The 27,450-nt window shown below is 44.2% G+C and overlaps 1 protein-coding gene across 1 annotated transcript in view; it reads left to right on the forward strand.

Annotated features, from left to right (window-relative positions):
- The first annotated feature begins 6,493 nt into the window (after positions 1-6,493).
- LOC118389410 (VPS10 domain-containing receptor SorCS1-like) overlaps positions 6,494-27,450 on the forward strand; it is a 147,227-nt gene continuing 126,270 nt past the window's right edge. Inside the window, exon 1 of the mRNA XM_052526069.1 lies at positions 6,494-7,514. Coding sequence (XP_052382029.1) covers positions 6,702-7,514 — 813 coding nt within the window. The 5' untranslated portion in view covers positions 6,494-6,701. The remainder of the gene's footprint in view (positions 7,515-27,450) is intronic.

Raw genomic sequence — 27,450 nt, forward strand, 5'->3', positions numbered from 1 at the left:
CCCACACACACACACACACACACACACACACACACACACACACACACACACACACACACACACACACACACACACACACACACACAGCCAGGCATCTCCTCAATCACTCCCAACATCATGTCTATTGCTGTCTGCCTCAGTGTGTGTATGTGTGTGTGTGTTTGTGCCTGTGTGCACACTGGGGGAAGAATGGTGTGATAAGTGTCTTCCAGCCACGTGGGGCCTGCCCATCGCAAGACCATTAATCCAATCCAAAATGTCTGCTTAATGCAGTGTTCCACAGAGAGAGGCAATACTTAATATATTTTAGGTCTATGGTAGGACGTCAGGGGATTTAACCCTTTAGGCCACCAAGAGAGGAGAAACATCCCAGTACAATGGGAATTCTATACCAATGACGAGAATGAAAAGTTAAAAATACACATTGGGAATTGGATAGCCTACCACTGATCTAAAACCTTAACAAATACCATTAGATTTGTTTTTAATCTGAGGCCGATGTTATAGGCTATTTGGATGAAAGCCAAGAAAATCCATATTTTTATGTCTCCATTTATTGTATCAACAACTCCATGTTCTGAATATTAAGAAAAAAACAACTATCAAAGTGATTTGTGTTCATTTGTATTTCCCTCTATGCATTTAAATGCTCATCAGCGCAACAATTGTCCCATACATAATACATCGTGTATCACGTCATTTAAAGGCAGAGAAAAACAAACAGCTACATTTCTGGAGTGTTTGTGTCCCCCCCAAGTTACTGACATTGTATCATGTAGGCTAGTGAACGACCTCACATTGTTTATGATGTTCTCACATCGCATGTAGAGAGATAATCTAAAGCAGTGGTTTCAAACTCATTCCACGAAGGGCCGCGTGTATGCGTTTTTTTTTTTTGGTTGTTCCTTTCAACTAAGACCTAGACAACCAGGTGAGGGGAGGTCATTACTAATTTGTGACCTTAATTCATCAGTCAAGTACAAGGGTGGAGCGAAAACCCGTAGACCCTCGGCCCTATGGAATGAGTTTAATACATGTGATCTAAAGTATTGTAGTGACCCGCACAGACAGCTGTGTTTTATGTGTTAGGCTAGTAGGTGGTTGTGTTGTACTTACCAGTACCCAGTGTTCGCGGGGTCCGACATGCCAATCAACCTGCTATCTGCCAATCACGGGAATGTCTGGAATGTTCTGATGCCGGGCATCCTGGCGGTTGGCGGAGTGGCGTGGAGGGGGGTTGGGCAGGGGGATGGAGCATTAGAAGTTAAGACCAGGTTTAGCCTTTGTTCTCTCTCTTACGTCTGGCCTTTACAAGAGAAGGTCACGGTTGGCTTGGTGGGTCTCTTTCATTTATTTGGCGTGGGCTATGGCCAAACAGTAGCCTGTGTAAAGTTGGGTTAATAAACCGTCAATTCCTAAACTCAACCCTCTGTCTGGACAAGTGTTCCTTTATGATCTAGTCAGGTCATTACATTGGTGTCAGAAGTACAAACGTTGAAAAAAGTTAGCCAGCTAGCTAGCTGACATCTGTGGCTAGCTACCGTAGGTGAGAACGGGGGCTGACAATGCTGCGAGGGAATCCGAAAGCGAAGGGGGAGGTAGGGGATGATTATGGCCAAGGAGGTGCGTGTGCATGGATGTCGGAGGATCTGACTGAGGAGACCGCCAGGGCGTCGGAGCCCAGAGGCCGCTTGAGGGAGGACGTTAGAGTGATGGCGGCTGAAGTGGGCATAAGTCCTTCGTCGACTGTGTTTCGTTGAGGATTCTGGTGGGCGGACCGAAGGGGTGATGTCGACGCGGCGGGACGAGGAATCTGGGGCTCAGGATGTAAACAAACATGGTGGCGCACAGTTCCTGGCTGCGTCCGTATCTGTTAAGACCCCGAAGTATTCCGGTAAGGCGGATTGGGAAGCTTTTCATGCTCAGTTTGAACTGTTAGTTCATTTTAGGGGGCGGTCGATGAAGAAAGGGCACTGCAGTTGGCTTTATGCCTCACGGATGATGCTCTGGCCTGTTTGATATTGATTAGCCCAGAGGACAGACATGATTATGGTGCTTTAGTGGAAGCACTAAGGAGGCGCTATGGACAGTGTGTACAGCCCAGGCTGCTGCGCTCCGAACTGAGTAATAGACGCAGGCAGCCTGGAGAGCCTCTACGGGTGCTAGCTAATGACATTGAGAGCTTCTCTCTGTGGGCATACGCTCACATACCCCCCTCCGTGCAGAGCGATCTAGCACGGGACCAGTTCATACGGGCGCTCTCTCCTACGGAGCTGCGCATACAGACCCAGCTGGCTCATCCTGAGTCATTGCAGATAGCCTTGGAGATGGCTTTGGAGAGGGAGCTGGTGTGGGCTGGGGCTTCAGCTGGGGCTTTGGTGAGGGTGCATGGAGACAGACCCTCTGTGCGAGCTGGGGGGCAGAGCAGTCCGGAGCCGGAAAAGCCTGCATGGGTGGCTGAAATGACAGAACTCATTTGTGCTGTGTCGCTACAGGCTGCACGAAACACATGCCCTGGTCCTAGGGTCTGCTGGGGTGGGGTTGTGGCCAGCCAGGCCATCTGCGCTGAGATTGCCCCATGTCCCCCAGAGCTCAGGGAAACGGCTCGGGGTCCGCATAGATCGGGTAGTGCGGACCCCTGGCTTTCTATCCCAACCACCATCTTCTTCAGGAGGAGCCCACCGGCACAGAGGGGAAGCAAGGCGACACTTCCCCCAGAAGCAGACGAGGGCAACGCCAGTCGTCATGGTTCCGAAGAAGGGGGGAAAGCTGAGGTTCTGTGCGGACTACAGGCAGCTGAATGAGGTAACCAGGAAGGACCCATACCACGTATCGATGAGTCGCTGGACCTGGTTAGGGGGTCCTCCTGGTTCTCCTCACTAGACCTCCGCAGTGGCTACTGGCAGGTACCCCTCTCCCCAGAGGCCAGAGCCAAAACTGCATTCTCCACTAACAGAGGACACTGGCAGTTCAAGGTCCTGTGCTTCGGCCTGTGCAACGCTCCAGCTACTTTGAGCGTTTGATGGACAGGATGCTGGATGGCAGCCCCCGACAGCAGTGTCTGGTATACCTCGACGACATCCATGGCAGCTCCTTCCAGTCAGCCCTGGGGCCACTACGGTGTGTGCTGGAGAGGGTGGCTGCCGCAGGTCTGAAGCTCCACCCCGAGAAGTGCCACTTCATGACGAGAAAGGTGTCCTTCTTGGGCCACCAAGTGGGGAAGGAGGGGATCAGCAACATGGAGGACAAGGTGGGGGCTGTCAGAGACTGGCCCACCCCCACCGACCAGAGTCAGCTGAAGAGCTTCCTGGGCCTGGCCTCGTCCTACAGGAGGGTCGCTGCTCCCCTGAACCGCCTGCTGCCGAAGGACAAGGCTTTCACTTGGACAGTGGAGTGTGAGGAGGCGTTCAACACCCTCAAACGTGCACTGATCGAGGCCCCCGTGCTCGCCCCCCCTGACCTCACCTTGCCCTTTATCCTGGACACAGACGCGAGCAATGTGGGCATGGGTGGGGTGCTGGCCCAGGTGGGGTCAGAGGGGGAGAGAGTGGTGGCGTACTTCAGCAAAGCATTTGACAAACATGAGCGTCGCTACTGTGTCACCCGCCGGGAGCTCTTGGCTGTTGTGGCTTCCATCAAACACTTCAAGTACTACCTGGGTGGCCTGCCCTTTACTTTAAGGACTGACCACTCTGCGCTCCAGTGGCTCATGTCTTTCAGAGAGCCAGAGGGGCAGGTGGCACGCTGGTTGGAGGAGCTTCAGCCATATGACTTCGCAGTGGTGCACAGGGCAGGGGCACACCACTCCAACGCCGATGCCATGTCCCGTCGTCCCTGTACTGCAGATGGCTGCCGCCACTGTGAGCGGAGAGAGGGACGGGAGAGAGAGCTGTGTGCAGAGGAGGGGGGGTCTGTGCCACAGTGTGTCGGGCGAGCGGGCCTGTCTGCTGTGAGCTGCAGACTGTCGACGTGGCTGAATGGGGGCAGCAGCAGGGACGGGACACAGACCTACAGCCAGTGCTACGGTGGGTAGAGGCGCAGGTGAGGCCACCATGGGAAGAGGTGACAGCGATCTCACTCGCGACCAAAGGGTTGTGGTCAAAGTTTGAGAGACTGCGGCTGGCTGATGGCATGCTACAGTGGGCATGGAAGGGAAGGAGTCAGCTACGGGAGAGGAGACGTGGCAGGTGGTGGTCCCAAAAGCATTGCGGGAGGCTGTCCTCCAGAGTACTCATGGGGGGGTGGGAACTGGACACTTTGGGGTCAGAAAAACACTCCGCCGCCTCCGTCAGGGCTTTAACTGGGGGCAGCACAAGAGGGATGTGAGGACTTTTGTCGCCGCTGTGACAACTGCACAGCGAAAAAGGACCCCCCAGGCCGCTCTCATGCTCAGCTCCAACAGTTCCCAGCGGGGGCTCCCATGGAGAGGGTGGGAGTGGATGTAGTTGGGCCGTTCCCCACCACAGACAGTGGAAACCGCTGGGTGCTCACGGCCATGGACTATTTCACAAAATGGCCCGAGGCCTATGCTCTGCCTGACCAGGAGGCAGAGACCATCGTCGACGCCCTGACAGCGGGATGTTCAGAAGGTTTGGAGCTGCAGAATTCATCCACAACAACCAAGGCAGAAACTTTGAGTCCCGTGTGTTTGCCACCATGTGTGAGAGGCTGGGTATGCACAAGACCCGCACTACTCCTCTCCATCCTCAAAGTGATGGCCTTGTGGAGCGCCTCAACAAAATGCTTGGACAGCAGCTGGCCATCGTCTCTTCCAAACACCAGCGTGACTGGGACAAGAACCTGCCTATGGTCCTCATGGCATGCCGCTCCGCTATCCAAGACTCCACTTCCTGCACGCCTGCCCTCCTCATGCTGGGGAGAGAGATCCGCACCCCTGCGGAGATCGCTTTTTGTCGGAGTATGGATAGCCCTCATGTTCCCTTGGGGCCGGAGTATGCCCGGAGACTCCAGGACCGCCTGGAGACAGCCCACACCTTCGCCAGAGAGCAGCTGGTGAATGCAGGTGTGAGGCAGAAGAGGAACTATGATGTGCACACCCGGGGAAGGCACTTTGTGGCTGGGGAGCTGGTCTGGGTCTACAGCCCCCTAAGGAAAAAAAGCAGATGCCCCAAGTTGGACAGTCACTGGGTGGGACCCTGCAGTGTCCTGGAGAGGGGAGGTTGTTTACCGGGTGCAGCTTCCTCCCAGGGGGAGAAAGGTGACACTGCACCGGGACAGGTTAGACCCATACAGAGGGTCTACTTCTCCCCAAACCCCAGGAACCCCCACAATTCCCCTCTCTGGCAATGACATTCTCCAGGCACCCACCCCCAGGTGCCGCAGACAAGGCTCCAGACAGCCCACTCCCCCTGTCTCCCCACCTGTGTCACCGTGTGGTTCCCCAGAGCCACGGACTGTATTACCCGTTCCTGCTTCCTTGTCCCCCATATCCCTGCCTTCATCCCCTGGTTCCCAGAGGGGCACCATCACGACCATCACGGCCACGCAGGCAAAGGAGACCTCTGGGTCGCTTCAGAGACTTTGTTTGTGGGGGGGCTGTGTAGCGACCCGCACAGACAGGTGTGTGTAATGTGTTAGGCTAGAAGGTGGTTGTGTTGTACTTACCAGTACCCAGTGTTCGCGGGGTCCGACATGCCAATCAACCTGCTATCTGCCAATCACGGGAATGCCTGGAATGTTCTGATGTCGGGCATCCTGGCGGTTGGCGGAGTGGCGTGGAGGGGGGTTGTGCAGGGGGATGGAGCATTGGATGTTAAGACCAGGTTTAGCCTTTGTTCTCTCTCTTACATCTGGCCTTCACAAGAGAAGGTCACGGTTGGCTTGTGGGGTATCTTTCGTTTATTTGGCGTGGGCTACGGCAAAACAGTAGCCTGTGTAAAGTTGGGTTAATAAACCGTCAATTCGTAAACTCAACCCTCTGTCTGGACAATTGTTCCTTTATGATCTAGTCAGGTCATTACAGTATATATTCTATAATAATTGTCATGCCCATATAGAGGGTATTTAAATCTTAATGATTGCTTAATACATCATACCTCTGTGATCCGTGACATTATGCATAATTGGAGTTTAATATGTTCTAATTTCAGAACACCCCCCCTCCCCCCAGCAATATCACGACTATAACTTTAAAGCAATTAGACAGATTCATAATGAATATAACCACTATTTTTCATCTTCTGAGAAATGTGATTGAGCAGTTGACTCTTATGCACCTAGGCCTACTGGTAGATACAATCTACAGCTGTTCGGGATATTGTTAACAAGACCATAGTAATAGCCAACAACATTGATAAAGGAATCATATAAGCAATAGCATTTAAAGAGAGAGCGACTAAGATTACATACGTACGATAAATGCTTACAAATTATTTAATGCGAAATTATTAATGCGTCGTTCTTGGTGAGGGGAAAAAACACAGACGCAAGAAGAAATCTCGCCTATTTTTTTTTTCCCCTGGATTCTGCCAGCTCCTCCCCCGCGCGCGCAGGGCTTCATTCGATCAAATCCTTCATCTGGGACCACTCGCCGAGTCGTACTTTTTAACACTGCAGAACAATTGGACGAGCCACAATTTGCGAGGAGTTCTGTTGCTTAACATCAATTACAGTCACAAAGGAAAGAGTTTAAAAAAAAAAAGTATTGTATCCAGACTGAGCATCTTTCTTTGCCACCAGCTATGGAGAGGGTTGTCAGATTATGCCCTATTTGGCACAATAACGTTTTGGGGTTTATGCTTTTGATAATCATATATTTCTTTCTAGCCGCTAAATCAGAGCTAACTTGCAGATCATGTCAGCCGGGAGATAAGGGGCGTATTAAGGAATTACTGCTCAAAACGGACACACGAGAATTCGCAACAGGGTACGGAGAGGAAGTTATTTCAAATGGAGACGGGGCAACTGCTTCACGGAGTTTAAATTCTGCAAGTGCCGAAACTCAACAGCTTGATTGCGCAGCTGGGTCCGATGCATGCATCCAGGGGAAATACATCTACTCAAGGCGAAAACGGAATACTGACATGCTGTTCCGTTCCAAGAACGCACTACTCGATGGAGGAATGCACTACGGTGGTGGTAAACAGAGAAAATTCACCCCGCGCGGTGAGTACAAAGTTTCCAACCTGAAAATGAACCTTCATGCAGGAAATACAGATGTCGGGAAGTTTCGCGCAGATTTAATTCCCGGCATCACACACAAGCACCGAGTTCGTAGGAACAGCCCGAGAGCTAATATTGGGGACGATAAAGTGAAGTCCTCCGGCTCACCCAAGAGAAGGGAGACGCTGCCACTGAGTTACTATCGAGAGGGCATCACCTCACCGGCTGGGCGCAGCAGAGTGACACGGTCCGAATTGCGATGGAGCAACGAGGACAGGAGAGCGGCCAGTTCGAGGCAGGACGAACTCAAACTCACCAGTTCAACCTTCGCTTTGACCGGAGATTCCGCTCACAACCAAGCCATGGTGCACTGGTCTGGGCAAAATAGCAGTGTAAGTGAATACTTGTACAGTTGTCTTTAAAATAATATTTCGTGTATGTGCGCATTCACGCAGCGCATCAATGGAGAGAATGTAGCCATCAGTTTGACTTTAGTGAAATTGCCAATAAATTAGGCCTACGAAAGGTGTGTGTGTGTGTGTGTGTGTGTGTGTGTGTGTGCGCGCGCGCGCATAGTGTGGGATTCACAGGATTCATTCCGAGGCAACAGTGTGTGTGTGGTCATCCCCAGTATAATTGCCAAAGCCTATTCGACATGCATCTCTTTTCTTAAGTGATATCATCAAATGACTGAACAATCATCTGAACAAATCATGGCAGAGACACTCAAGACATAACACAATCACCTCAGCTTTTGCTTATGAGACAGTTTCCCCATGCTTTTCAGAGAATCTCTGACCTTTCTCCCCATTCCTCATTACCCACACTTAGTCTTGTCTAACGAAACTGATTTAATTTCAACACATCACCAGCTCTCATGCCCCCGGTGTTTCTGAGGGGGCTTGAACAACCAACTTCCAAAGTGTGACCTTATGCATTTGAGGTGGGGGGATGTCAAATACACCAACAGTATGACCTATTTATTCTGAAGCAGTAGTTAAATGGTCATCCTAGTCTCTTGTCAAGGGTTTCCTAATACACAGTGGTGCACATTTTTTGTTTTTACCCAGCGCTAACACACTCTACTGTACTGAACTGTAGTGTACTGAACTTTACTCTATACTGTAGTGTAATTAACTGTTCTGTGCTGTACTCTACTGTGCTGAACTTTGATGTCTAAACTTATGAAACTTAGACATCTATGGTTGGTTCAGATTTTGTCGAGTCTGGAGCAACCAAATTTGGTCTTATTTGGGGGCAGAGCTCATAAAATCAATAGCCAGTGTGTAGAGTTATACCCAGGGACCCATGACCCATGAATGTAGTATGCTTAGTGGTCATAGTATGGATAGAGTTAGTATGCCAAACGTTCCCAGATGTCGTACTACATTCATCAAAATATGAAGTATACAAACAGTGGACACTTTTTCTGTACTTTTAGGGCCCTTAATGCAATTTTTCAGGAAGTGGGCATGGCTTTAGAACCATTTTCAGATTTGAAGAAAATGGTGGAAAATATGCAGCTGAAGTCCAACGAGAGCAGATAAAAATGAATTGCTAATTACGACAAATGTTGGTTGAGCAATGAAATAAAGTAATGACATCAAGTAAGCTACACGTTATGTTGGCTGACAATGTGTTAGCTACGCTATCCTTTCGAACCACATCATTACACCAGTAGGTACTAGAGGTCGACAGATTTCAAGTTTTCATAATAGGTATTTTTGGACACCGATTTGGCCGATTTTTGTTTGTTTATTATTTTATTTTTGTTCATTATTATTCATAATACTTTTTTATTTTATTTTATTTTTACACTTTTTAACTAGGCAAGTCAGTTAAGAACACATTCTTATTTTCAATGATGGCCTAGGAACGGTGGGTTAACTGCCTTTTTCAGGGGCAGAATGACAGATTTTTATCTTGTCAGCTCTGGGATTCAATCTTGCAACCTTACAGTTAACTTGTCCAACGCTCTAACCACCTGATTACATTGCACACCACGAGGAGACTGCCTGTTACGCGAATGCAGTAAGAAGCCAAGGTAAGTTGCTAGCTAGCATTAAACTTATCTTATAAAAATCAATCATAATCACTAGTTAACTACACATGGTTGATGATATTACTAGTTTATCTAGTGTGTCCTGCATTGCATATAATCCATGCGGTGCATATTTGGAAAAAAAGGACTGTCGTTGCTCCAATGTGTACCTAACCATAAACATCAATGCCTTAAAATCAATACACAAGTATATATTTTTAAACCTGCATATTTAGTTAATATTGCCTGCTAACATGACTCATTTCGAACTGTGAAGAATTTCTTCCTAACAAAGACAGCCAATTTCGCCAAAAGGGGGACGATTTAACAAAAGCGCATTTGCGGAAAAAAAGCACAATCTTTGCATGACTTTCGTAAAATCAATACACAGAAGTATATATTTTTAAACCTGCATATTTAGCTAAAAGAAATCCAGGTTAGCAGGCAATATTAACCAGGTGAAATTGTCACTTCTCTTTCATTCATTGCACGCAGTCTGTGTATATGCAACAGTTTGGGCCGCCTAATTTGCCAGAATTTTACGTAATTATGACATAACATTGAAGGTTGTGCAATGTAACAGGAATATTTCGACTTAGGGATGCCACCCGTTAGATGAAACACGGAACGGTTCGGTATTTCACTGAAAGAATAAACGTCTTGTTTTCGAGATACTAGTTTCCGGATTCGACCATATTAATGAAGGCTCGTATTTCTGTGTTATGTTACAATTAAGTCTATGATTTGATAGCGTAGTCTGAGCGGTGGTAGGCACCAGCAGGCTCGTAAGCATTCATTCAAACAGCACTTTTGTGCGTTTTGCCAGCAGCTCTTCGCTGTGCTTCAAGCCTTGAGCTGTTTATGACTTCTAGCCTATCAACCCCCGGGATTAGGCTGGTGTAACCAATGTGAAATGGCTAGCTAGTTAGCGGGGTGCGTGCTAATAGCGTTGCAAACATCACACGCTCTGAGACTTGGAGTGGTTGTTCCCCTTGCTCTGCATGGGTAACGCTGCTTCGAGGGAGGCTGTTGTCGATGTGTTACTGGTTCGAGCCCAGGTAGGGGCGAGGAGAGGGATGGAAGCTATACTGTTACACTGGCAATACTAAAGTGCCTATAAGAACATCCAATAGTCAAAGGTATATGAAATACAAATCGTATAGAGAGAAATAGTCCTATAACAACTACAACCTGAAACTTCTTACCTAGGAATATTGAAGACTCGTGTTAAAAGGAACCATTAGCTTTCATGTGTTCTCATGTTCTGAGCAAGGAACTACTTAAACATTAGCTTTCTTACATGGCACATATTGCACTTTTACTTCTCCAACACTTTGTTTTTGCATTATTTAAACCAAATAGAAACATGTTCAGTCATATGAATCGGACCAAGGCGCAGCATGGTATGCGTAACATTCTTTATTATAAGAATGAACACTGAACAAAATAACAAAATGACACGAGTGCTGACAGGTAACTACACATAGACAAGAACCCACAAACACCAAAGGGAAATGGCCACCAAAATATGATCCCCAATCAGTCAACCATAAACAGCTGCATCTGATTGGGAACCATATCAGGCCACCATAAACATACAAAAACTAGCGTATCCACCCTAGCTGACCTAACCAAATTATAAAGAAAACCGAGATATCTCAGATCAGGGTGTGACAGTTTCATTATTTATTTGAGGCTAAATGTATTTATTTTATTTATTATATTAAGTTAAAATAAGTGTTCATTCAATATTGTTGTAATTGTCATTACAAATACATGTTTAAAAAAAACGGCCGATTTTAATCGGTATCTGGGTTTTTTTTGTCCTCCAATAATCATAATCGGTCGACCTCTAGTAGGTACTACTGGTATGTTGGATGACTACCTCATTAATGGTCTACTAATACATTGAACTTGCCAGTATATGAACTATATGCTAGCTAACTAACTACCCAACGTTTATTGACTTGATTATTCACGTCATTCTTAGCTATGCGGTAGACTCGTTGTGAGTTCTCAGTGGACATAAATTCACTTTGGCTATCTACTCTGATTTCAGAGCACTCTCATCTGAGTGTACCAGAGCGAGAATAACTGATGAATTTACGACCGCTCAACACCTGTTGAATATGGCCGGTGTCAGCAAACATCAGCAAAAAAGCTATATTAAGTTGTTACCAGCAGGACAGTTCGTCACCAACGCTCTGGATAACATGACAACAGCCCAACCAGCTATGCTGTGGCGAGGAGTAAAATGGTTAGTGAGGTGTTCTCATTTGTCTCTGGAAGTAGCTTGCCAGTTAGCTTGTGTGCTTGACTGGAGTGCCGTTGTGATGGTCAGAATACTTGGATCAACCCTACCCCTTGGCCAGTGTGCGCTCTGAATGCTCAGAGAGGGGAAACAGAATTTACGAATGATCAAAAATGTCTAGCTAGTAATTTATGCCAACAAGCTAGCAAGAGGTTGCGTAGCAACAGAATCAACTTCCGGTTGACAGGCTTAGGTCTAGTATGCTCAACTGAAAGGATTCCTTTAGTTTACAGTATACTAAAATGAATAGTGTATATATAATAGTATATAGCGTGTATACAGTATGTTGGTATGGGTATTCGAACACAGCCAATGTGTCATGTCATAGCTGACACCCCATTCTTTCTGCAGACATCGTTGAATCTTAATTCGGAGCAGATATTTACGATGTTTGGGGAAAACATGGACCCATAAAAAATGAAGGGAGATTTGACAAATTATGTTACCAAACTTTGCATCTGCACAGTTATTCCAATAAATGTGTTGGTTTGTTGAACTTTGAAATCAATGTTTTTTGTTTGACATATACATTTGAATAGAACAATTTGAGGCTCAGGATAATTCTGTTACCATGGAATTGCCCAGCAGCATCACCACCATATAGCCATATGGAACTTGTGCTGTTTTGTGATATGAATAGATTGGGTTCTAATTGTGTGAAACAATTCCCCCCTCTCTTCTCGCTTGTGACGCAAGTAACTTTGTAATGAGCAAGAATAGATCTCCTGCATTAAATATGTGGAGTTGTTGCTGTATGCAGAAATAAATAGAGACTCTTAGATTTTTCCCATCTGAGCACTAGTGCAAATAAACAGATGAGTTGACAATGCTTTGTGGAGCAGAAATGGAAGTGTCTGTCTGTCTTTTTATGGGATGTGTGCTGCTGCTGTATGTCTAATCTATTGGGTATTTACATAGTTAAGGGTATTAATGATCCCATATGCTGTCTGTGTGTTTGTGCCAGATTGGAATATGAAGGAATATGCCTTCTCATAGCCCAGGAGACAGTGGTGGATTAAGTGATGGAGGGATGGAGTCATGCAGTAGAAGAGATGGGAGGTGTGTGTGTGTGTGTGTGTGTGTGTTAAATACTGTATGATTTTACATGTAGATGAAGGATGATTCAAATGTTTGCCTCAAAAAGGAGCTGAGATCATTTGTACATTCTGATCATTGTTTGGAGAGACTTTGGGACAGGCTTGGGATTTTAAATCTCACGGAAAGGTTACAGCAAACACGCCAGAGTCCCAACGGGGGATATGTGGCACTGGCATATTCCTTGCATGCACATAAAAGTGTGTCAGGAGACTGCATATTTACATTATTGAAATGTCAGGGCATTAAATACTTTGCTTGTCACTCAAGATAACAAGATGCAGCCTGACACAGTCAATTCATGTAACAAGTTTACTCCGCGTCTTTGGACTGCCTCAGAAGATATAGAATGTGTCCACATGCATCATGGGTATTAATATGGATTGAGTGGTATGGAAGTCAACGGCCGAATCGACCCCTAAGACCTTCGCCTTAAGCACGTGTGGAGATCTGATAGGTTAGGTAGAAGTTTAAACTACATTGCTTACACCAATCAAATTCTCTCGGATCTCCACAAGTGTGTAGGGCTTAGGGGTCCATTTGAGATTGGGCCAACATCGCTTTGAAGCCTCATCCTTCAATTCATGTTGCCACACTATTGCTCAAACTTCTTCACTTTAGTCAGGGCAGATCTGGGTTTAAATAGTATTTGTTTTCTGTGTATGCTTGACTGAGCTTGCATGGTGCAATGGAACCAATGGAATAGTCCCAAAAGTGCCAACCCCGCCCATCTGGGATTCCATGAACCCATGTCTGAGTCATATAATCAGAATCAATGAACCAGAACCAAAGCCAGACTTGAACCAAGCTAGGAGCCATACTCTGATTCCATTTTCCCAGTTGAATTTCCCAGCAGTTCGTTCTTCAGACAAAACCCATACTGAAAATGAAAATAGTTTTTAGCCATACAAACAAAAGCATTTGTCAGAGACGTTTCTTTTTGAGCCGAACAGAAGAAAATCAAACGTTTTAGTAGCCAATTAGTAAGTGAGTTGATCACAAAGTTGGTGGAGAGGTGTGTTGTGAGAAACCAGCTGTCTCGGTTTGACGATGGTCTCACTCTGGCTGTTCCTATGTGTTGAGGGAATCTATTTATGGTTTTATACAGCAGTTGTCTTATACAGCAGTGAAGGTACATTTACAGCAACAAAAAAAGAATTACTCTTTTCAAACTAAGATCTGTTTCTCTACCACATCAAATGTTCTATATTTTGCTCGTTTTCCAACAATTTGATGGTGTCAACGCGTTCCGCTTGCAGTAGTGGCCACAGCGTAGCCAGTTGTGTTTATCCAAGCACATTTACAACATGTTATCCAAAATGTCTGAAAATCAAACAATTTAAATGTGCCATATGCTAAACTGACAGACCCACACAATCGGGGCCACAGCAGTTAAACAAGAGAACACAACCATTGAAATGTACTATTACATATTCATTGGCCCTGGCAGAAATGGCCAGAGAGTAGTTTGTTTTCTGTTGCTATTTCTTTCCAGTCATTTGGCACTTTATTATCCTGCACCACCAACTGTGCTGTTCCTGTATTCCCACTCCTCACACCCCAACTCCCATGTACAAAACAGTGAGTCACAGAGTGATATCACTTGAATACGAACAACAATAACAGCAGCCTAACAAAGGCACAGTGCAATCCACTCTTTCAATTATCCACCATCTCCAAAAGGAAGTATCGATAGAAACTAGAGGTCTGATTCTGATTTGTCAACACCGATACCGATTTATTGGAAGACCAAAAAAGCCATTACCGATTAATTGGCCGAGTTAAATAATAATAAATACATTTGTAATAATGACAATTACAACAATACTGAATTAACACTTATTTTAACTTAATATAATACATCAATAAAATCAATTTAGTCTCAAATAAATAATGAAACATGTTCAATTTGGTTTAAATAATGCAAAAACAAAGTGTTGGAGAAGAAAGTAAAAGTGCAATATGTGCCATGTAAGAAAGCTAATGTTTAAGTTCCTTGCTCAGAACATGAGAACATATGAAAGCTGGTGGTTCCTCTTAACATGAGTCTTCAATATTCCCAGGTAAGAAGTTTTAGGTTATAGGACTATTTCCCTCTACACCATTTGTATTTCATTAACCTTTGACTATTGGCTGTTCTTATAGGCACTTTACTATTGCCAGTGTAACAGTATAGCTTCCGTCCCTCTCCTCGCTCCTCCCTGGGCTCGAACCAGCAACACAACAGCCACCATCGAAGCAGCGTTACCCATGCAGAGCAAGGGGAACAACTACTAGAAGGCTCAGAGCGAGTGACGTTTGAAACGCTATTAGCTCGCGCTAACTAGCTAACCATTTCACTTCGGTTACACCAGCCTCATCTTGGGAATTGATAGGCTTGAAGTCATACAGCACAATGCTTGACACACAACTGTTTGAATGAATGTTTACACGCCTGCTTCTGCCTACCACAGCTCAGTCAGATACTTCGATACTTGTATGCTTGTATGCTCAGTCAGGTTATATGCAACGCAGGGCACGCTAGATAATATCTAGTAATATCAACAACCATGTGTAGTTATGATTGATTGTTTTTTATAAGATATGTTTAATGCTAGCTAGCAACTTACCTTGGCTTACTGCATTCGCGTAACAGGCAGTCTCCTTGTGGAGTGTAACGAGAGAGAGGCAGGTCGTTATTGCGTTAGACTAGTTAACTGCAAGGTTGGATCCCCCGAGCTGACAAGATAAGAATCTGTCATTCTGCCCCTGAACAAGGCAGGTAACCCACCGTTTCTAGGCAGTCATTGAAAATAAGAATGTGTTCTTAACTGACTTGCCTCGTTAAATAAAGGTTTAAAAATAATCGGCGTCCAAAAATACCGATTTCCGATTTATTATGAAAACTTGAAATCGGCCCGAATTAATCGGTCATTCCGATGAATCGGTCGACCTGTAATAGAAACACATTTATTTGCATTGCAATGGGATTCCCTCTGAGCTACAGTGGCAAAGGGGCTAATGATACTACTGAGCAACTGGTAAATATCTGGTCATATTGTCACGCTTTGGTCATAGTGTTTTGTGTTTCGTTATATATTTGGTCAGGCCAGGGTGTGACATGGGTTTATTTTGTGGTATTTCGTATTGGGGTTTTTGTAGTTATTGGGATTGCGGCTGAGTAGGGGTGTTTCATAGGCTTGGCTGCCTGAGGCGGTTCTCAATCAGTCAGGTGATTCTCGTTGTCTCTGATTGGGAACCATATTTAGGTAGCCTGGGTTTCACTTTGTATTTCGTGGGTGATTGTTCCTGTCTCTGTGTAGTGTTCACCAGATAGGCTGTAATAGGTTTCACGTTCCGTTTGTTGTTTTTGTATTTATTAGTTATTTCATGTATCGTTCTGTTTTTTTCATCATTAAAGACACGAGTAACCACCACGCTGCATTTCGGTCCGACTTTCTTTCGACAAACGAAGAACGCCGCTACACATTCTATAATAGATACAAATATTTGTCATAATGTGCTACATTCAACAGTTGGTTGGTGGTTATGGTACTGTACACACTAATATGTATGTCTGTCTATACAAATAAAATCTTGTGATAACTACTGTATCAATGCCATATGATTGGCTTATCTTACTGGAGAGCATTTCCCAAGCTCTGTTCCCCCCTCCACCACCCCCCACTGGCAGGATAGTTAACTCTGGTGTCTGTGTCTGTCTGGGATAATTGAGCCGCAGGGTATGTGCTGGGTCAGGCACTGATCAGGCGGCGGGCCCGCGGAGGCCGTCACGGTCCGCTAGCCAGCGTTTATTTACCGGTCTGGCTAACACAGCCCTCCCTCGTTTGCCTGTAAACAAAACCTACCAGGTTTGCTCTTCGCTTCTCACTTTTCTTTCTCAGACAACTCCCAGAGGATTATTCACAAATAATAAAGATGGCCTGAGTTAGAAAACCTTAACAAAATCTAGTAGCGATATTGAAAGAGTCAGCTTTCCTTGTTGTTATAGAGCCCCAGACTCTGCATGCATGGACAAATAATAAAACCGAGTTTATAAGTAATGTACCTGGGCAGCACTCTAATCCCACCCTAGGAGGCCTCAGGAGTGCACACTTCATTTCAGTAAGTGCCCTTTTCCCCTGCCTTCCACCCTCCTCCACTCACTGTTGGATCCTGTCGCAGTCATATTTTGATGATTTCATCATCTTTCATGTTTGCTTGCCCTGGACAATATTTCAGGTCCCTATAGTGTTAAGTGAAGTAGATTAGTTATTTACCAATCGAGATTGAATCAAGTAAAAGCCAACTGGTAGATGGTGCTTGCTGAGAGCTTGGAGGTAAATAGATTGCGGGGCTGGTAGTTCAATTTCAGGGTTATCAGTGTAATGCTATGTTCTTTCCAGGGAATTGTAGGTGAAATAATTGTTTTACATGCATGGTTTGGTGTCAAGATGTTGGACAGCAGGGATGGGAAGCCGTTGGAGCACATTACTGCTAATAAATATACGTATCTATCTTATGTCATTAGCTATACAACTTATTTAATTCAAACCCATTCATTTTGAATATGTTTACAGATTTGATAGTTTTCACCAGCCAATTCCGCTGAAATGAACAACATTTGTCATATTCCTTTTTGAAAGTACCCCTAGTTTACCTTTTTGACAAATGTTGGTTCATTCAGATAACTAACTCGCACTCAAATAACTGTCAGTGGTGCAGTCATACAAATGCTAGTTCTCACTCTCATAACATCACACATCTGGATGGATTTCCTCTTCATAATATCCAGTGACACATCATATACCAGGCATGTGGTGGTGGCATATTATCCTCTCTAGTTCCCCTCTCCTGCTCAGTGGTGGCATTTATTTAAAGCCATCTCACATACACACTGAGGCAGACGGCGATGGACATGATGATGGGAGTGATGGTGATTGAGGAGCTGTGTGTGTGTGTGTGTGAGGTGTGCTTAGCAGGGCCATGCCATTAGAGATACATTGAAGCGCTGTGCAAAGGCCTGGCTTCAAGGTGGACACGATCAGGCTCTGTGAGAATTCATCACTGTTCGGATATCGGCCTATGATTTATGTATGTACTGAAGAGTAGGGAGACATCTGAGGATGACTAAAATATGGAAGGGGTTAATCAGAATGACTGAATAATGAGTCAGGTTTTTCCTTCTGCACGTGTTTCAGGAAAATACTAAATGACTTGTCAATGAGTGGAAAATAGTAATATGTATTTTGTTGTGATGGGTGTAATGGTTGGTGTCATGCATCAGGTTAGACTACTTTAAAACAAAATCCCTGTTCACTTCTGGTAGAAAAGTTGTGTTCACTATAATGTGGATACTGTTGTCCACACCTGTTTCAAAACTGCAAAAAGGCACGGAAAATATTAATCATTGTTCATCATTCACTCAATATTCTTACAATTACTTGAGCAGGGAAAGAGAAAATGCATTTTGTATATCTCAAGTGTTACATATTTCCTTGATTGCCATGTTATTGAGTGGATTGTCTTCAGTGTGCTTACTTCTCTGCTCTCCATATGGAACAGACCGGGGCCCAGTGCAGAGTTTTCATATTAGATTTGTTTGGTCAGATGTATTTATTTCTCATTTCAGATTTGATTGTAAATGTTGAGTTTCACATTCAAGGCTGAGCCACTTTGGCGGTGAGTTGAACCACTCATGTTCATAGCTCCAGTAAGTGGAGATTGTCCTTTTAACCAGAACTGGACAGAAATAGTAGAGGTCCCAACCTCCCAGTAGGAGGATGGTTGAGTATCTGGACTGTACATATACTCACACATCATGCTAATCCCATTGACATTTTGGACATTTGATACAGCATGAGGAACATTTTGATACATCAAGCCACTTTTCCACGTCCATCTTGCTAATCACATCGAGAAATTGAACGTTTTATACGTCCATCCAGCAACATTTCCCCCAGTCGCGAGATAATGCGCTTGAACGACAGCTTTGTAAAGCAATCCACGGGAACAGCTGCATGATTCCAGATCTGATGATTATGTCCCTTCAGTAAATAGCTACAGAAAGATCGAGACAGATGGAGAAGAAACAAGATGAACGTTTATGGAATAGGTTGTGTTGCAACACACAGATGCAACACACTCCTCCAGACACATACAGTAGGCCCTACATCAAGATGCCAGAATGGGTTCAGCTCTCAGCTCGTCGTCTTCTCTTTCCTCTTAATCTGAGGCAAATGGGAAGGAATTGGGATGAATCGCCGTGCACAGAGTGTGTACACATTAGTAGTTTCCTCGGAGCTCGTAGCAGCTCGTGTCCCCTTTCGCCATTCAGATTGACAAGGATGATTGTTGGCAGCTATTGAAAGACAGTCGGATGTCCTCTTTAGGCAGCCAGACAGTCCCATCTAGGCCCATCTCCGCACTGATCAGGTGCAGAATTGTATGTGGCACAAATTGAATGCCAGGCAATCTGTAACCCCAAGGAGTATGGCTGAAAGCGAAGATAAAAATGATTTTTTTTTTCAATGAAGAAACTCTGGGGAGGCAGATGGGGTGAAAGAGATGAGGTGGGATGGGATGACTAGCTCCAGTTAATTGACCAGGCCCAGATAAAGCAAGGAGACAGAGAATTGTAACCTACCCCCCCAAAATATAGAATGGCATTTGCTCTCCTTAGGAACCATCAGCTGACATGTTTCTCCTTTCAATAAGTGGCTGGTTATGTCTGGCCCCGTCTATGGGCACTGCGACAAAATCAAACTCGAGATTAACCTTGTTTTTGCCCCACTTATGGTCTGGAAAACCGAAATCTCACAATAGAGGGGACTTTTAGATTCAAAACCAAAACACGATCGGCAAAGTTGTCTCCTTTTCTACCACACCCACTGGAGGTAGTTTTAATAGATGCCAACGACTCTTTCTATGAGGACAGATATGATTACTGTGCATTAATATCTATACATTCCCCTCTATACGTGACTTGGCTCTGTATCAGCTTCTGCTCAGAGCTTTTTAATTGTGGGCTGAGAAATGGCAATGCTATTATATAGAACATATATACAGTTTTCATGTCACCCATTTAAACGGAAAAAAAATAAAAAATATTCCACATGTTAATTAAGTCCATACACTATTTCACCAGCTGCACGGGAGAGCGAGAGACAAATCAATCTTACATATGTAATTGAAATTCCCCCTAAATATTATTTAAACATGCAGCTCGCTTTTGCCCAGAACAAACGGAGAATTCTAGTTGCCCGTTTCCGCAGTTACCCAATGACAACCATTAAACAACTGGGGAAAAAGGTTTACCACAGTGGTGTGGTTGCACACAAAAAGGCGTGAGTACCTGCTATTGGTTACAGTACAATACTGCATTGTGTCAGCGAAATAAAGCCCGATTGAAACAAGGAAGAGGAAATTAACTAAGAATTAACTTATTAATTTAGATCTCAGCTGTTAAAGTGAAGAAGAGAAAGGAAGAATATGCATAGGGTCAACAAACGACCATGATTTTACCTATCTGTAGAAGTAACCTTTTTTTAGTGAACAAATTCAGCTCAATCTTTTATGGTATGTAAATGACATCCTATCTGATGTTGGATGAAAAAGCACATCGGCTGTACCTGGCACACATCATATTCCCTTGGCAACATAGATATTGGACTAACTCTACTTACAATTTCAGTATACAATATTCCCTTGAGAATATTGCAGATTGGACTGTGAAGAAGTAACACATTCAGCGGTCCTTTCGTGAACCTGTACGGACTCAATTCTTCCCTCGGTAGCTTTAGATATTCTAGTCAGGTGAGTGGTGGCCCTATTAGCAGATTGAATAGAGGTATTAATATTAAATGAGGATTTATGGAAGAAAAAACCTTGCCTAGAATGCAACATCAAACAGCAGTGAATGTGGAGAGGAAGGGCCCCCTGTCTTGATAAGGTGAGAGACGTATCAAAGGCAGGTGTGAATTAATATGTTAAATAAATCATGCCCAGAAAATGTTAATTCCTTTGAATCTCTAAGCTGGTACGTGCATATGAAGATATACATTACTTTGAGGCGCAAAAACAAACCGATATCTAATCTCATTGTTTACACAGTAAGATAATGTTTGTTAAGTAAATTAGTTTAGCATGTTTTTTTTGGTGTGAGAAATCTGAGACATACCGGGCTGGTAAAGCTTTTTTAGGGTTCTGAAATGTGCCTTGGACCGGTTCCCACTGGATTTGGTAGATCTGGAAACCGGGTGGCAATTTTGGTTCTGTTTTGAGGTAAGGAATGGTTTGGATGCAACTGGCAGAGATAAGTCTGGTGCTTTTGGCAGCTCCCATCTGTGTGAAACCTCATTGAAAGACACGTCGGAGACTGATGAAGACATCTGAAGATACTACCTGCCACATCTGCCTGCCACAACTACCCGCATCCAAATGTGTTTACCTCAACAGCCCTCATCACTGCCGAATTACCATGTAGCCTTCAGATGACGCTTTGATCGGGCCGCTCTCCATGTCGCAGCTCCCGGAGCCAACCGGCAACCATCAGTCTCCATTAGCTGCCACCAAAGTTCCGGTTTTGACACCACACATAGGATGCCTCTACTGTAGCCTAGTCTGACTGGACTTCGGCTTTAATCTCTATTCTCATACACTAGAGACCGGATGTGGATGTCCGTTTCTCCTGTTGTTTTTCCTGGTCGTTGTCCCCATGTGTGTAATTGAACCGTAGGTGTTCAGTGGCTTTGAATCCCATCACCATGTGCTAATCACCATCATTCACCAACCTCCCGGTCATCTCCATCTTACCAATCTGATTTCCTGCATATAAATGTTACATACCGAATGTGCCTAGAATATAGTTGCATTAAAAGGGATGCTTTTTGGTTTCAATGTAGTTGTAGAGGGGGACAGTGGGGGTGCAGGTGGCGGTTGAGTGATAGTGTCTGACTACAGCGGGGCTTAGCTCATTAGTATTTCTGGGCATTCGATTGGTGCACCAGCAAACAGGGGCTTAATTAGTTCATCCACTCAGCAGCGATATGCTCCTGGGGTTCACCGAGCCTAAATAAAGGCTTCTACCATTCAGACTCAGCCCTCTTCGTTGACGTGGAGTTCAAAAGAAATCACCCAAGACTAGCTACAACGTCTGGCGGTCTTGGTCAATTTAGTTCTGTCTCTGTGTATTACCCGTTTCATACTTCTTTGTAATAACAAGATGCTCCAGATAGATGGGAGAGACGAGAGAGACGGGATAGGGTTATCTACCTTCACTCTTTCCCAAAGACCTTCATGGAGGAAGCTTGAGTGAGTCCTCTTGCGAGATTAGGTGATACTGTATTAGATTATTTTCGCATGAGTTGCGATAGAGAAGGCACATAATTCAACCTGCCAGAAGGGGGCTCATGGGAGCCCTGGTGGTGCGACACTGTATTACCTCCCAACTGCCTCCAACGCAGAGGTGGAGGATCGAAAGGAGTTTATTTGTACATTCCATTATTCAATAATTTTAAAAAATGGGATCCGGCCTTCATTTTGATTGAGGAAAAACAACATAACGTGTTTGACCAAACATCTGGAGTGTTTCTTTGTTTGGTACTCTGGGTGAGTGCTTCAATGACTGTCTTTTCTAAGGATGTTTAAGAGGCAAAACCAGACCAATATTTTCAGTCATTTTAACAATATACATCACCAAGTCTGTTTCATGCCCTTTCTTACTTATCTCAAGATTTGATCAATTTACACAACCACTGTTTTATAAAACCTTATTGCTATTCACCATTGTAATATAATTATGCTAATTTCAAGTCATTTTGTAATTTTAACAGTTAAGGAAGATTTACGTCCCTTTTCATTTAATTCTATAAAAGCAGACTTACTGAACCATAATCGCACGTCATTTTGTAATTTTCAATTTGACAACTGGTTAAGATGTTAATTAGCAGCGTGTGAAAAACATCTACTTTTTAATCAAATAATGATCTAATTAAGGGAACTTTTGAATCAAAGTTAAAAGCCTTTGCTAGCAGACATTAAAACATAATGATTACTTCTAACACACAATATGATTATAACTTAGGTCTTTGGAAATGAAATCACTCCTACACATACAGTGGGGCAAAAAAGTATTTAGGACCTTGAAATGCTTCTTACGAAGACACTCCTTCGTTGCCCGGGCGGTGTGTTTGGGATCATTGTCATGCTGAAAGATCCAGCCACGTTTCATCTTCAAAAAACAGCCCCAAAGCATGATGTTTCCACCCCCATGCTTCACAGTAGGTATGGTGTTCTTTGGATGCAACTGAGCATTCTTTGTCCTCCAAACACAACGAGTTGAGTTTTTACCAAAAAGTTCTATTTTGGTTTCATCTGACCATATGACATTCTCCCAATCTTCTTCTGGACCATCCAAATGCTCTCTAGCAAACTTCAGATGGGCCTGGACATGTACTGGCTTAAGCAGGGGGACACGTCTGGCACTGCAGAATTTGAGTCCCTGGCGGCGTAGTGTGTTACTTATGGTAGGCTTTGTTACTTTGGTCCCAGCTCTCTGCAGGTCCTTCACTAGGTCCCCCCGTGTGGTTCTGGGAATTTTGCGCACCGTTCTTGTGAGCATTTTGACCCCACTGGGTGAGATCTTGTGTGGAGCCCCAGATCGAGGGAGATTATCAGTGGTCTTGTATGTCTTCCATTTTCTAATAATTATTCCCACAGTTGATTTCTTCAAACCAAGCTGATTACCTATTGCAGATTCAGTCTTCCCAGCCTGGTGCAGGTCTACAATTTTGTTTCTGGTGTTCTTTGACAGCTCTTTGGTCTTGGCCATAGTGGAGTTTGGAGTGTGACTGTTTGAGGTTGTGGACAGGTGTCTTTTATACTGATAACAAGTTCAAACAGGTGCCATTAATACAAGTAACGAGTGGAGGACAGAGGAGCCTCTTAAAGAAGAAGTTACATGTCTGTGAGAGCCAGAAATCTTGCTTGTTTGTAGGTGACCAAATACTTATTTTCCACCATAATAGGCAAATAAATTCATAAAAAATCCTACAATGTGATTTTCTGGATTTTTTTCTCATTTTGTCTGTCATAGTTGAAGTGTACCTATGATGAAAATTACAGGCCTCATCTTTTTAAGTGGGAGAACTTGCACAATTGGTGGCTGACTAAATACTTTTTTGCCCCACTGTACAATGGTCCATTCAATGCTTACAAATCCAACTTTTATGTGGTATTCCCCTTTTAACAGAGAAATACAGAGGCATATGTACACCGGCAACCAGTAGGAAGTCACCTTTGACCTTTCCTCTCTACTTGGTACCCCTCCAGTCAGATGGTGCCATACTGGGATGTGCCATCCAAATCAAGTGGACTCTTTCCTCCTCTGGCGTCCTGCCAGATCCTACTATGCCAGGTTTGACAGGTGCTCATTGCCCCGATGCAAGGACCCAAGGCAGGTAGCCCTCCCCATGCCAGATGGCCAAACCCTGGGGCTACGTCACCGAGACCTCCCCCTGGGGCCGTCTGCCACTGTCCGCTGGTCATCACCACCAGGGGTGCCAAGAGAACCCATAACCATCCCATTTTAAATCAGAGAGATCAAAGAATCAAGAAACTGAGCTTTTAGTGAACTTAGGTAACTGATAGTGCCTCAGAGTATTCACTTTCCCAGCACTGCGCTTTCTATGTCTTATAGCCTGCCCTTTGTGATTTAGCTCACAGAAGGGGCAATCAATGCAGGTTTCATCTAGAAATGACTTTGCCATTAACCTTAAAGCTTATCAATGTAGGATAGCAAGGCAGAGGACTCTAGGCTTTAAACATACTGTACCAGCAGTGCTTTGATTGTCCGTGGCTTGATTTACTTGCAATCAAATGGAAAAAAAATACAATAGTATGCAGAGGATGGCGAGAGGAGCTCAAAGCAAAACTGTCCGGTCTTTCCACAACGCACACATCCCTCCAGCCTTGTCCAAGGTCGGCCGGCAGAACTGACTGCAAGCATATCTATTCACTTCATATGTGTAAAAACCTCGACTGGTTGTCTCATGTGAAATTACCCAAGGTCTGCAGAGCTGTTGCTGCAGAGCTGTTGACTACCAAACCGTTTGCACAAAGACAAAAGATTCAATTGAATTTAATAAATTATGCTGACATACAAACATACTGAATAAATATATAAACGCAACTTGCAACAATTTAAATTCTCCCTTCTAAAGGGCTTTATTACAGCTGTCCGGGTGGCTGGTCTCAGACAATCTCACAGAGAAGAAGCCAGATGTGGAGGTCCTGGGCTGGCTTACACATGGTTTTTAGTCCGGTTGGATGTACTGCCAAATTCTCTAAAACGACGTTGGAGAAATTTACATTCAAGTTCTCTGGCAACAGCTCTGGTGGACATTCCTTCAGTCACAGCATGCCAATTGCACACTCCATCAACTTGAGACATCCGTTGTCATTGTGTTGTGTGACAAAATTGCACATTTTAGAGTGGCCTTTTATTGTCCCCAGCACAAGGTGCACCTGTGTAATGATCATGCTGTATAATCAGCTGCTTGATATGCCACAACTGTCAAGTGGATGGATTATCTTGGCATGGGTGAAATGCTCACTAACAGGGATGTAAACAAATTTGTGCACAACATTTGAGAGAAATAAGCTCGTATGGAATGTTTCATGAAACATAGGACCAACACTTTACATGTTGCTTTTTATATTTTTGTTCAGCGTAGTTTGTAGGATATTGTTTGCACTTTTCCATTTTGTCATTTCATTTTTTAATTTTGCTGGATAAGCTATGTACAGAGGTGGATGGCATCTTACCAGGGAATAGTACCATCAACTCAACGGCGTTGTCTATGGGGATTAACGGTAATATTAGAGACCAGTAAAGGTACTTCTACAATATAGTAAGTAAAGGTACTACTATGTATATACAAAAAAGGTTTCCAAAACAGTTCTTCGGCTGTCCCCATAGGAGAACCCTTTTGGGCTCCATGTAGAACCCTTTCCCCAGAGGGTTCTACATGGAACCAAATAGGGTGTACCTGGAACCAAAAAGGGTTCTCCTATGGGGACCGCCGAAGAACCCTTTTAGGTTCTAGATAACGCCTTTTTTCCCAAAGATTGTATGGTAGCTCTTGTATTCCTCTGTTGATCGGCGAATGAACAATATTTGCTTTGTGTGTTGCCACCTCAATGCCAGATCTCTCTCTCTCTCTCTCGCTGTCCTTTCTCTCTCTCTCTGCCCTGTCAGATTTTGACTGAATTGGGTTAGACATGTGAGGCACAAAAACAGAAGCATCACTGATGAAAATGACAATGCATCTGTCGTGTTGTTATATTGAGATCAAAAACAAAAAACTACCTTCCAAAGCAACAGGAACTTATGTAACCCTGGCTAACTACAAACTTCTGGGACAGTTGTGTTGCTGGCATACATGCATATAATACTGAATATACATTGTGAAAAAAGTTGAGATCGCTTATAATATTCAAATATGGAATGGCTATGATAAACTATTTGGCACTAAAAGGGAAGATCCACAAACTATCTAGAAAATGAAACGCATAACAGTTTGGGACTGTATCAGACTGATTAACAAAATTCATTTTTTTTTACTAAACCCTATGGATAACTATGCCTGATGGTGTGCTGCAGACTAATATATTCAAAGTATATTCTGTTTGGAGTGGTAGTGTGGCATCTGTATTCAGTGTTCAAATTCCATGGATCGTGGTGTCGCCCACACCTGTCTTGTATATCTCCTTGTGTGTGCTGGTGAGTTGACAGGGCCTGAATCCTCCTCCATGTTTTCTCTAGTTTCCCTGCCTGCTCCATCTCCATGTTGTCTCTTGTTTCCCTGCCTACTCCTTCTCCTCATTTCTGGTTTTTCTTTGCCACATACTTCCCACCTCCCAGAATAAATGTGACAGCTAGAAACGACATTGTGCCAATGTGTAAGATGCCTAAGATATACTGCTGAACATGTTCAACTGTTAAACACCGATTTTGTTAACGTCTGAAACACACCGATGCTCTGAATCCTCTGACAGAACGGTAGATGTGAGGAAATACAAATAAATGGTGCATTTGTTTCAATTTTTAGCTAATATGCTTCAGACGTCTGGGCTCCATCTTGAATTTGTGTTTTATGACTCATGCCAGAGAGCTGATTAGATTGCATCATAATACAGTCTGCTGTACAGCGTAGTTTACTGACTTAGCAAATTTCACCATCCAGATATTTGTTTGTAAACAGGCAATACATTCAGCCGGCATTTTCATGTGAGACTAAGTTATTGCATCGGATTTACTTCTCACTACTGGAGATTAATTTAAATATTATGTTAGATGTCTCCAACAAGGGTGTGTGTGGGTGTTTTTTTTTGTGTTGGTGGGATATCTTCCCTTTGCGATCCTTGAGCATTCACAAAGTCTGGACTTGTTTGAAGTGCTCTATTTTTATCTGAGGGAAATGTTTGTTTATGTGTGCCTCGTATGCAAGCGCTTCCTCCACCTGGGACTCTTAAATATTGCTGGTTTGAGCATTTTTACTTTTCAACAAGCAAATTTGCAGATGCTGCAGCTTTTTTTATGCCTCGGTTTCCACTGCTGCTGAGGTCTTACGAAGCACTCGTTCCCTCGCGCTGTGTGTCTTAGGTTTCCCTCTCCTCTCGCTACAACTCTTCATCTGAATAACTCCTTAAAACCTGAGTACTTCAGCTTCCCCCAACTCCTATGGCAGGGCCCCGTAGATAGAGAACAGGTATGCTACCTAATGATATTTCCTCTGTCTTTTCCCCCTTGCCCGGGGGTCTACGAAACAAAAGTCTGCTTAGTTCAAACGGGTAGCTACCTTATTAGCGTATTCCTCAGTCGAAGGACTCCTTCAGATTC

The sequence above is a fragment of the Oncorhynchus keta genome, chromosome 10 (genome assembly GCF_023373465.1).
Source record: "Oncorhynchus keta strain PuntledgeMale-10-30-2019 chromosome 10, Oket_V2, whole genome shotgun sequence".
Classification (NCBI taxonomy): domain Eukaryota; kingdom Metazoa; phylum Chordata; class Actinopteri; order Salmoniformes; family Salmonidae; genus Oncorhynchus; species Oncorhynchus keta.